At 37.5% G+C, this 13,105-nt stretch overlaps 1 protein-coding gene across 5 annotated transcripts in view; it reads right to left on the reverse strand.

Moving 5' to 3' along the window:
- Nucleotides 1-13,105, reverse strand: part of VPS8 (VPS8 subunit of CORVET complex) — a 248,815-nt gene that overhangs the window by 127,506 nt on the left and 108,204 nt on the right. For all 5 annotated transcript variants that reach the window (XM_026007303.2, XM_072752535.1, XM_072752534.1 and 2 more), the window contains exons 25-27: nucleotides 9,606-9,648; nucleotides 8,140-8,212; nucleotides 7,732-7,851 (exon numbers count right to left, since the gene is read on the reverse strand). In XM_026007303.2, coding sequence (XP_025863088.2) covers nucleotides 7,732-7,851; nucleotides 8,140-8,212; nucleotides 9,606-9,648 — 236 coding nt within the window. The remainder of the gene's footprint in view (nucleotides 1-7,731; nucleotides 7,852-8,139; nucleotides 8,213-9,605; nucleotides 9,649-13,105) is intronic.

Here is a 13,105-nt window from a genome sequence, read left to right on the forward strand (position 1 = left end):
GGCAGACGTGGAACAGCAATCTGAAGAGTGCCTGGAGCACAGAGTAGGGAGACTATTTGCTCTCCTTGAGCACATCCCTGAGAGGCAACATTCACTGACACTCCCCTTCGGGAACAAAGGAGTTGGATGGGGCCATTTCCCTCTCCCACCACTCAGTATAACTTCAGAGCTGCCTGCACCTGTGGGAAGCAGCACAGTGCTTCACTGGCTGCCTAACTTGCTTAACCTAAGCCCCACCCCCAGCACTCAGGTGGCACTGTTCCTTCTCAGTTACACTTACCTCAGTCCCAGCTTGTTGGGCCCCGCCCCCAGAAGACCAGCATAAACCCCTGCCCACACTACATTTCCTGACCAGAGAGTTTTGCAGGGCCTCAGTTCCAGTGTAGGTGGTGACACATCTCATTTCACAAGCAGATAAGAGCACACCTAGTTAACACTCACCACCTTCAGGCCAGGGACCAAACACTGCTCACAGCAGCCAAGGAGAGCCTTTGCTGATGACTGTCCTGAAGGATAAAGCAGCCAGAACACAACAGCAGAGTGCATGTGACACACTCTGGTGACGTTCCCTCAAGTGACAGGCATTGGACACTACATGACCTCTTCATCATAAGGCCATTACTTTCTGGAGCAAGACGCATAACTGGCTTTTCTAACACTTAATAAGAAAGCAGCAATTAAGACAAAAATGTGAAGACAGAGGAATTTATCCCAAATGAAAGAGCAAGATAAGGCCATAGCCAGAGATCTGTAAGTGAAAGAGATACACATAACATGCCTTGTAGAAAATTTAAAGTAACAATCATAAGAATATTCACTGGGTTTGAAAGAAGAATAGAAGACACCAGTAAGACCCTTATCATAAACATGTAAGAGTAAAAAAAAGAATCAGATGAAGAGTGCAATAAACGAGATTAGAAACATACTTGATAAATGAACAGCAGATTAGAAGAAACGGAGGAATGAATCAATGACCTAGAACAAAAAGTAATAGAAAGCAGTGAAGCTGAACAAGAGAGAGAGAAGAATTATGCAAAACAAGAATAGACTCAGGGAACTCAGGGACTCTACTAAATGTAGTAACATTCATATTATAGGAGTCCTAGAAGAAGAAAAAAGAGAAAAGGGGGCAGAAAATTTATTTGAAGAAATAACAGCTGAAAACTTCCCTAATCTGGGGAAGGGAACAGATACAGAGATCTAGGAGTCACAGAGAACTCTCATCAAAATCATCAAAGCCTGGGACGCCTGGGTGGCTCAGCAGTTGAGCAGCTGCCTCCGGCTCAGGGCATGATCCCAGGGTCCGAGATCAAGTCCCGATCAGGCTCCTTGCAGGAAGCCTGCTTCTCCCTCTGCTTATGTCTCTCTCTCTCTCTCATGAATAAATAAAAAAATCTTTTAAAAAAATCATCAAAAGCAGGCCAGAACCAAAGAATACTGCAATTAAATTTGCAAAATATAGTGATATAGAAAAATAATCTTAAAAGCAACAAAAGAAGTCATTAATTTACAAGGGAAAACCCATAAGGCTAGGGTTTCTGTTGAAAGAGATTTTTCAACAGAACCTTGGCAAGCCAGAAGAGAATGGCATGATACACTCAAAATGCTGAATAGCAAAAATCTGCAGCCAAGAATACTCTATCCAGCAAGGCTACCATTTGGAATAGAAGGAGAAATAGAGTTTCTTAGAGAAAAACTGAAAGAGTTCATGATCACTAAACCAGCCTGGCAAGAAATATTACAGGGGACTCTTTGAGTGGAAAGGAGACAACAAAAGTGACAGTATAAATGCAGGGAACACAAAGCAGCAAAAATTAGTATTTTGGTAAAACTCCGTCAATGAACTCACACACAAAAAAGGATATACCAGATAATAACATATACCCAAAACATGTGGAGAGGAGAAAAGAATGGGAATTTGCAGAAAAGGTTATAAACAAACCTAATGGTAAGCACATATCAAAACCCACTAATAGGGGATCCCTGAGTGGCTCAGTGGTTTAGCGCCTGCCTTCGGCCCAGGGTGTGATCCTGGAGTCCCAGGATCGAGTCCCAGATCGGGCTCCCCATATGGAGTCTGCTTCTCCCTCTGCCTGTGTTTCTGCCTCTCTCTGTGTCTCTCATGAATAAATAAAATCTTAAAAAACAAAACAAAACCCACTAATAAACATGCAAAGAATAAAGAGAAAGAAATCCACATACAGCACTAAAGGAAACCAGCAAAACATGAAAGAGACAAGGATCAGAGAAAATCTTCCAAAGTACCCATAAGATAAGTAATAAAATGGCAATAAACACATATCTTCAATAATAACTTTAAGTGTAAATGGACTAAATGCTCCAATCAAAAGACACAGGGTGACAGAATGGATAAGAAAACAAGACCCATCTATATGCTGCCTACAAGAGATTCATTTTAGATCTAAAGATCTAAACTTTCAGATTGAACGTGAGGAGATGGAGAAATATTTATTACACAAATGGATGTCAAAAGAAAGCTGGTGTAGCAAACAAGACTTTAAAACAGACTGTCACGAGACAAAGAGGGGTGCTATATAATAATTAAGAGAACAATAAGAAAATATAAATTGTAAATATTTATGCACTGAAAATACAAACTGTAAATGTTTATGCACTGAAGATGGTAGCATCCAAATATATAATATAAAACATTTACTAATAAAGGAACTAATTGATAATAATACAATAGTAGAGCACTTTACCACCCCCACTTATATCAATGGACAGATCATCTAACAGAAAATCAACAGGGAAACAATGGCTTTGAATGACATACTCCACCAGATGGTCTAAAACAGAATACACATTCTTTTTTAAGTGCACATGGAACATTCTCTAGAATAAATCACATATTAGGTAACAAAACAGGCTTCAACAAATACAAAAAGACTGAAATCATACCATGCACCTTTCCTGAAACAATGTTATGAAACCAGAAGTCAACCATAAGAAAAAATCTGGAAAGACCACAAATACATGGAGGTTAAACAACATGTGACTCAACAATGAATGAGTCAACCAGAAAAATCAAAGAAGAAATTTTAAAAATACATATATGGACACAAATGAAAGTGAAAACACAATGGTATAACCTTTGGGATGCAACAAAAGTGGTCTTAAGAGAGAAGTATACAGTAATACAGTCCCCTCAAAAAGCAAGAAGAATCTCAAACAACTGAACCTTATAACTAGAGGAGCTAGAAAAAGAACAACAAACAAATCCAAAACAGTAAAAGGAAGGAAATAATAAAGAGTGGAGCAGAAATAAATGATAAACTAAAAAAACAATAAAACAGATCAATGAAACCAGGAGTTAATTCTTTGAAAAAATTGATAAATCCCTAGCCAGACTTATCAAAAAGAGAAATAAATAAAATCACAAATGAGAGAAGGGAAATAACAACCAATACCACAGAAGAGCAATTTTAAGAGAATGTTATGAAAAACTATATGCCAACAAATGGACAACCAAGAAGAAATTAATAAAATTCTGGAAACATATAAACTACCCAAACAGAAAGAGAAAACTTGAATTGACCAATAAGCCAGAAAAGAAACTTACCCAATAATTTAAACAACTCCCAAAAAACAAAAATCCAGGGCCAGATGGCTTCACAGGTAAATTCTAAATTAGAGTTAATATATATATAAACATTTAAAGTAGTGTTAATAGGGGATCCCTGGGTGGCTCAGCAGTTTAGTGCCTGCCTTTGGCCCAGGGCATGATCCTGGAGTCCCGGGATCGAATCCCACGTCAGGCTCCCTGCATGGAGCCTGCTTCTCTGTCTGCCTGTGTCTCTGCCTCTCTCTCTGTGTGTCTCTCATGAATAAATAAATAAAATCTTATAAAGAAGCATTAATACCTATTCTTCTCAAACTATTCCAAAAAATAGAAAAGGAAGAAAAATATCCAAATTAATTTTATAAGGCCAGCATTACCCTGATACCAAAACCAGACAAAGACACCACAAAAAAAGAGAACTATAGGCCATTAACATCCCTGAGAAACACAGATGCAAAATTTCTCAGTGGAATACTAGCAAACCAAATCTAACAATACATTAAAAAAAAAAAAAATCATTCACCACAATCAAGTGGATTTATTCCTGGGTTGCTAGTTCAAAATTCACAAATCAATCATGACACATACATACATTTCACTCATAAGTGGAATTTAAGAAAAACAAGCAAAGGGAAAAAAAGAGAGGCAAACCAAGAAGTCTCTTAACCAAAGAGAAGAGACTAATAGTTACTAGAGAAGTGGGTCAGGGGATGGGTGAAACAGGTGATGGGGATGAAGGAGTACGTTTGTAAAGAGCATCAAGTGCTGTATGGAAGTGCTGAATCACTATAGCGTACACCTGAAACTAATATTACACTACATGTTAACTGTAATTTAAATGAAAACTTTAAAAAAAGAACAACCAATATAAGCAATAGCATTGACAAATCTTGAAAGCATTATTTTAAGTGAAAGAAGCTCCAAAAAATGACAAAGCATATGATTCTATTCATATGACATTCTGGAAAAGACAAAATTTCAGTGTTAGAAAGCAAATTGGTAATTCCCAGGGGCTAGGGTGTAGGACTAACTACAGAACTGCAAAAGTGACCTTTTGGCATCATGGAAATGTTCCATAGCTAGACTGTAGGAGAGGTCACAAGACTATACATTTGTCAAACTCTTCTCTTGAAATGGATGAACTATATTTTGCATATATTATACCTCAAGGAAGCTAAATTTAATGAAAAAAACATTCCTAAATGAAAAAAGGTGGTAAGATGTGACTTAAAAATTTGTCACATAAATTCTTGTGTCTCCCTGAAAATGTTTTTTATTAAGACATATTAACTGAATTAGGAAGGTTACATGATTAATCAATAATAGCAAAATAGGGTGAATGCAGCATTTTGGATCCTAAGTCTTACCAATTTCTCCAGCTCTGGTATTTACAGAGCTGTATCATGCAGCCAACACTTGATACAAGCATAGAAGAAAAACCCAAGGTCTTTTTTTTTTTTTTTTAAGATTTTATTTATTTATTCATGAGAGAGAGAGAGAGAGAGAGAGAGAGAGAGAGAGAGAGAGGCAGAGACACAGGCAGAGGGAGAAGCAGGCTCCATGCAGAGAACCTGACATGGGACTCGATCCTGGGTCTTCAGGATCACGCCCCAGGCTGAAGGTGGCGCCAAACCGCTGGGCCACCGGGGCTGCCCAAACCCAAGGTCTTGAAAGGCATTTCAAATTCATTAAGTTCAAAAAGAGAACTAATGTCTGTATCTCCCCCACCCCTTACCAGAACCCTGCTCTACCCCTCATCTCCTGAGAAACTGGTTTCTCCTCTGATTCCCTACTGAATAAATAAACCACTGTATACCCAGTTAGCCAAGTCAGAAATCTAGGAATCTTTGATGCTTTCCATTTGTCTTATTCTTCACATCCAACTGGGCAATAAGCCCTAAGGTTTAGGCCAATTTGTTTCCTAAAATATCTTTCAAATCCTTTCACATTATCCCTGGTGTCACTGCTCTAATTCAAGTAACCTTTATCTTCTACCTATTTACTATAGAAATTTGCTAACAGATCTTCTTGCCTCCAAAGTGGTCTTATTTCAACCTTTTTCATACAGTAGTCAGAGGGAATTTTTCTAAACTACCAATCATTATATTCTTCTACCTAAAAGGTTTCAGTGGCACTCTATTGCTCTAGTGTATATGGATTCACTATGGATTACAAAATTCTCACTACGGATTACAAAATTCAATCTTTATCTACCTCTTTGGGTTTGTTTCTCACTATAGGCTTCCTTATCCTTCACGATGTGGCCATACTAATTTCCTTTTTTCCCAATTCCCTGAGCATACCTTGGTCTGTCTTGTTTCCAGGCCTCTTTACATATTTTGTTCTTCTACCTATTTTTCTCTAATCTTAACCTAACTTCTACTCATCCTTTGAGACTCACATGGACATCGTTTCATACAAGAAACCTTTCTTAACCTTCTATTAGATTCCTCTCTTAAGTGTGTATAGGGTATGGCATCCTGCACTTCTCCAATAGCATGTACTACACTATGCTGTAATTACTTATCTTTTTTTTTTTTTTAATTTTTATTTATTTATGATAGTCAGAGAGAGAGAGAGAGAGAGAGAGAGAGAGGCAGAGACACAGGCAGAGGGAGAAGCAGGCTCCATGCACCGGGAGCCCGACATGGGATTCGATCCTGGGTCTCCAGGATCGTGCCCTGAGCCAAAGGCAGGCACCAAACCGCTGCGCCACCCAGGGATCCCTGTAATTACTTATCTAAAAGTCTCGATCCTCTTTCTCCACAAAGGCAGGATTTGTATTTTGTAAGCCAAGGTTACACTCCCAGGTAGAACAGTGCATGTGATAAACTAGGTACTCAACTATTTATTAAGCAAATGAAATTGTACCAAAGCCTTATGATCAATCCTCATATCATAATTCAGATATCAGCACAAGTCCCAATGGTCTTCAGTGTTACTAGAGCCCTTAAAAAATGAAAATTAGGGATGCCTGGATGGATCAGTGGTTGGGCGTCAGTCTTCAGCTCGGGGTGTGATCCTGGAGTTCTGGGATCGAGTCCCACATTGGGCTCCCTGCATGTTGCCTGCTTCTCCCTCTCCTGTGTCTGCCTCTCTCTGTCTCTCCTGAATAAATAAATAAATACAATCTTAAAAAAAAAAAAGATTACTTAAAATTCTTTGTTGCTCTCTACCACTCATTCTGTACTCTCTGCCTCACTGTTTTTTTTTCCTACATGCCAGATACCAAGTACCCTTATGTTCTCTAAGGTTGTCTAAGGTTTCTTTCTTTTCTTTTTTTTTTTTTTTTGTCTAAGGTTTCTTAAACCAACTAGATCTGACTTCCACTTCTAAGGTTTTTTTTTTTTCCTTTTTCCTGTACAATTAAAATTACCACTTCTGAAGTCAGATATTTAAATAAACTAATTAAAACTATAATATATTTGGAAATCTTACCCTTCTCATGGGCATTTTTTAAAGTTTAAGAGTTTATTATATTATTCAATTTGTAAATGTACTGTATGATCAGCAGAGAAATTTGGCCCATCTCACAATTGTGTTTTATGCATTTGTGAATCTGCTGCTTCTCTAAACACTATAATATAAACACTATCCATGTTATCAAAAGCTTTTTAAAAAACACTACAATACTATTTAATTGTAAAGATATGTGTTACATAATTATCCCCCTGGGGGCATTTTCACAGAGAACCTGGCTCAGCGGAATCCATCTTTAATTAAATATGAATAAGGATGCTTTTTCAGCAGGAAGCTTCCATGTTCCATTTAAACTCCAGTGATTTCCACTGTCATGTCCTTCAGATTCTTCTTCCATATTCAGTATGTCAACTAATATAACTTATGAAACCAAAAATGTACTGCATTTCTAATACTGCTTTAACTTTTTGATAAATCAGTACGTATTAGAGACAGAGAGACACGGGGGCAGTGAGGGAATATGTAAGGAGGAAGGGAAGCGGTGGGAGGAAGAAAGGAGATAAAGAATTAGGAAGTATTGGTGGCACAACAAAATTAAACATTTTGAAATGATTACTGTTCACTTTTAGGGCGTAAAAATTGCACCTGCATAGATTTTTTTAATAGAAAGAAGGATGTTTATCACCCTGGTTCCTCTAAAAACCCCTCAAAATCATATTATCTCTTACCAGCGCCAAAACATTTAGAAATTCTCTTGTGTCAAAATGTAGCAGAGTTCGAACATAGGGGTAGATTTCTTCCTCGGGGGAAGCTTCTGCTGAATGCAGGCGAATCAGAAATTCAAAAACCTGCAAGTTGAAAGAAAAGTTGATTATTTTCTCTCATTACAAAGTATCTTGCTGAAGCAACGATTCCCAGTTGGACAAAATAAAGGCATGTCAATTTAGTTTAACTTGTCAACATGTTATAACTTCTCTAATCTGTCTCAGCTCTAATTCCTGGCTGCAGTGATGGTGAGTATGGTCTCTCCCACCACAGCAGATAGCTTCTCACCTGTAACCCTCAATTACAGTTCATCTTTTGTGCATTTTAGCAAGAAGTGTAGATTGTAAAGATGCTGTGGAAATAGCACCAACCTGGTTTTTAACCACGGGAACAAGATCTTCAGGGATGTCACCAAGAGGATAGGCTCGGCCTGCAAGACAACAGCTAGAAGAAAAGAACAGACTTGGTGACTTATAATGGGCTGACTTCCAGGTAATACACAGTTTCTCAGACCGAAGATACTAACTTGATTTTTAACCAGGCTCAGCTTTTGTCAGATCGAGTTCAAACCTGATCAAGATGTGAGCCAGTTCAGAAACTGTAGCCAACAGGAATGGTGTTGAAATAACACATCCTGTGACAGGGTGAGCACTTTCATTTCTTCTTATTTTTCCTAAGAAAAACCCAGACCGCACTAGGCGGACAAGAAGGAATGAGAACAGACTATCTGAAAGTCTCACACTGAGCACCAGAAAAAATCTAATGGCACCATTACGTTATGTTATGATTTACTGGTTAAAAGTAAAGTTCTTAGAGACTTTAAACTAGTGGGTCTAAGAAGAGTGATTACAGACAGGGAATGAGCTAGGCTAACAAATGTCTGGAAAATGTCTGCAATATTACAAGTCTTCAGAGACAGGAAAACTTGATGAGAACTTAACTGTACAGTTTTACCTCTAAATCAGACCTTCCTTACAGCTAATGCTTTATGGATTATGCTTGCGGGCTGAACTATAAAGACGTCTTCTGCATATGTCTACATTTTGTGATGGGAGGGGCACCAATTTTAAACTTTTTGGAACTAGTCATTAATTTTGAATGGATTAGGGACCGCATATTCTAAGAAGTTTAAAGTAACAGATAAAGTACTAGCTAGATGCTGCAATGTTCTTCTAAAGAATCAACATAACAAGTGTGAAATAGGTCTCAAAGTGAACTCTGACACTAGATAGGAGCTAAAATGATGGTCTGGCAGATTGTCGCCTGTGTGTCTGGAGCCTGGCAGCCAGTTATCCATCTAAAGTTCTACAGGACACAATTCTTAGACTGCAGACTCTGCAAGGAGTAACGAGATAAGACATTTCACAACCTCTGTCATTAACTTCATGATCTAAACACATCTTTTGCCCTTTTATATAAAATAGAAACAACATATATTCCACAGAGCCATCAGTAGTAAAATATTCTACCACCAGGCTTTCTCAAACTCAGCCCTTATTGGTATTTTGACAGAGATAATTCTTTGTTGTGTGGACCACCCTGTGTACTGCAAGAGACTCAGCAACATTCCTGGCCACCACCCAACAGATGGCAGCAGCATCTCTCCCCTAGCCCCAGGGTGACAAACAAAAATGTCTCTGGACATTGCCAAACAATAGGGTTGGGGGTTCACCAACAGAGGACAAAATCACCCATGGCTGAGAACCATTACTGTACATACAAAAACTGAAACATGAAAAGCACTACAAAGATAGGAGATGACAGTACCTCTAAGGATACAGGGGGGTAATTATAGAAGGAGCATATACACAGATAAATTTTTTTAAAAATCTCTTACCTAATATATACGAGAAGCTTGTTGCCCATAACAACTTGCTCATCTAAAATAGAAAAAAGTTATCTTCAGCAATTCTCTCAAAACCTTTTTGGAAATATAATCTTTATTTGCAAACAAAATAAAGCTTCGCTATTAAGGTAAATACCTTCCTAAATAACACACAATTTGATAAGACCACTTTAATTCTTCATTTTAGAATTTTCATTAGATCCTTCTCACAGAGACAAAATCAAGAAGTCAAACAAGGGAACAGCAGAAGACATACAACTGAGAGTAGAGAACCAAGTATTATTGGCTTAACCAATAATAGGGGAAGGTGTAGAACAGGCCATGAGTTGATGAGTTAAAGATCATGGCCAATTAAGTAATAAGGATAAGTATGTCTTCTCAAAAAAAAAAAAAAAAAAAAAAAGGATAAGTATAATGTCTTCTCATTTGCAACATGGACTCTTACTACTTATTGTGTTCTAGGGCTGAGAAGGTCACTGTTCGCAAATGTTTAAAAGACTTAGATTAGTTTTAGGCCAAGGGGTTAAGGGCAACATAGAACAGAGTAGGAGTCTCAAGAGTGGGTAAAGTGATCAGTAATTCTTATAGTGTGCAGATTATAGGAATTTGTGATTAGTAGCAATAAGCTGAAGTTTCTATTTTTGATATGTGAATAGGCATAATGCAAGCAAGTGTACATCTCTTAATCAATAATCCTTTCTAAATACTCCAAATCTGTTTTAAATGCAAATAAACTTGAACTGCTTGAAATTATATGAATAATTACATTTTGCTTCAATTCCAAACTTTTAAAAATTAATAAACCTTATTTTTTTGAGAAGTGTCACTAGGTTCAGAGCAAAACTGAGAGGAAATATAGACTTCCCATATACCCACTTATCCCCCCGCCACACAATCTCCTCCACTATCAACATCTGCTCCAGAATGGTACATTCTTTATCATCAGTGAATCTACAGTGATACATCATCACATTAAGTCCACAATTTGTATTAGAGTTCACTATTAAGGTTGTGCATTCTATGGGTTTTGGCAAATGTATGCTGATGGATGAGCACCATTATTGTACAGAATAGTTTCACTTCTCTAAAGTCCTCTATGCTCAGCCTCCCTCTCCAACCTCTAGCAAACACTGATTCTTTTATTGTCTCCATAGCTATGCCTTTTACAGCATGTCGTATAATTGGAATCAGACAATATGTACCCTTTTCAGATAGGCTTCTTTCATTAGTGATATGCATTAAAGTTTCCACCCATGTCTTTTCATGGCTTGACACTTCATTTCTTTTTAGAGCTAAATAATATTCCTTTGTATGTATGTACCACAGTTTATCCATTCACCTACCAAAGTACATCTTGGTTGCTTCCTAGTTCGGGCAATTATAAAGAGAGATGCTATAAATATCTGTGTGCAGGTTTTTTAAATATGAAAGCATGACTGCTGGATCATACAGCATAAGTATATTTAGTTTTGTTAGAAATTGCCAAACTATCTTCCACACTGGCTGTACCATTATGCATTCCCACCAGCAGTGAATGAGAATTCCTGTTGCTGCACATCATTGCCAGAACTTGGGTGTTGTCAGTGTTACAGATTCTGGCCATTCCAATAGACATGTAGTGGTATCTCACTGTTGTTTTAATTTTAATGTCCTAATGATGTTGAACATCTTTTCATATGCTTACTTGACCTCTGTGTATCTTCTTTGGTGAGATGTCTATTCAGATAACCCATTTTTTAAAATTTCAACTCAATAAATGAACATATAATGTATTACTGGTTTCAGAGGCAGAGGTCAGTGATTCATCAGTCTTATATAATACCCAGTGCTCATTACATCATGTGCCCTCCTTAATATCCTAATATCACCCAATTACACCATCCCCTCATCCCATCCCCTTCAGCAACCTTTATTTCTGTCCTATGATTAAGAGTCTCTATGGCTTATTTCCCTCTGATTTCATCTTGTTTTATTTTTTTCCTCTCTTCCCCATGATTGTTTTGTTTCTTAAATTCACAAATGAGTGAGATCATATAACTGTCTTTGTCTGATTGACTTATTTTGCTTAGCATAATGTCCTCTAGTTAGTTCTATCCATATCTTTACAAATGGCAAGATTTCAATTTTTGATGGCTAAGTAGTATTCCATTGTGTGTATATATACCACATCATCTTTATCCATTCATCTGTTGATGGACATCTGGGCTCTTTCCATAGTTTGGCTATTATGGACATTGCTGCTATAAACATTGGGGTGCAGATGCCCCTTCAGATCACTACATCTGTGTCTTTAGGGTAAAAACCCAGTAGTGTAATTGCTGGGTTGTAGGATAGCTCTATTTTCAACTTTTTGAGGAACCTCTATACTATTTTCCAGAGTTGCTGTACCAGCTTGCATTCCCATCAATAGTATAAGAGGGTTCCCCTTTCTCTGCATCCTTGTCAATATTTGTCATTTCCTGACTTGTTAATTTTAGTCATTCTGACTGGTGTGAGGTGGTATCTCATTGTGGTTTTGATCTGTGGTTTTGATGCCAAGTGATGTTAAGCATTTTTTCAAGCATCTGTTGGCCGTTTGTACGTCTTCTTTGGAGAAATGTCCGTTCATGTCTTCTGCCCATTTCTTGGTTGGATTATTTGTCCTTTGGGTTTTGAGTTTGATAAGTTCTTTATAGATTTTGGATACTATCTCTTTATCTGATATGTCTGTCATTTGCTAATATCTTCTCCCAATCTGCCAGTTGTCTTTTGGTTTTGTCAACGATTTCCTTTGCTATGCAAAAGTTTTTTATCTTGATGAAGTCCCAGTGGTTCATTTTTGCCTTTGTTTCCCTTGCCTTTGGAGATGTGTCTAGCAAGAAGTTGCTGCCAAGGTCAAAGAGGTTGCTGCCTGTGTTCTCCTCTAGGATTTATGTTCTTTATCAAGTTGAGAAAGTTTTCCTCTACTCCTAAGTTATTCAGAGTTTTCCATGAATGGGTATCAGATTTTGTCGAATGCTTTTTCTGCAACTATTGCTATGATCATAAGATTTTTCATCTCTTATTGATGGAATGGAACACATTAATTAATTTTCAAATGCTAAAGCAGCCTTGTACCTGGGTATATCTTACTCAGTTGTAGTGAATAATTCTTTTTATACATTCTTGGATTCAATTTGGTGATATTTTATTGAGGGTTTCTACATCTATGCTCATGAAACATACTTGTCTCAAGTTTTATTTTCTATAACGTCTTTGTCTGATTTTGCTATGGTGGCCTCACAGAATGAGTTAGAAGTATTCCCTTAGCTCTGGCTTTTAGAAGAGATTGAAGAAAATTAGTATAATTTCTTCCTTAAATATTTGGTAGAATATACCAGTGAAACCCATCTGGGCCTGGCACTTCTGTTTGAGGAGGTTATTAATTATCAATTCTGTAATAATTATCAATTTCTGTAATAGAGGCAGGCCTACGCAGATTGTCAACTTAATCTTGTGTAAGTTTTGGCAAA

The sequence above is a fragment of the Vulpes vulpes genome, chromosome 3 (genome assembly GCF_048418805.1).
Source record: "Vulpes vulpes isolate BD-2025 chromosome 3, VulVul3, whole genome shotgun sequence".
Lineage (NCBI taxonomy): Eukaryota > Metazoa > Chordata > Mammalia > Carnivora > Canidae > Vulpes > Vulpes vulpes.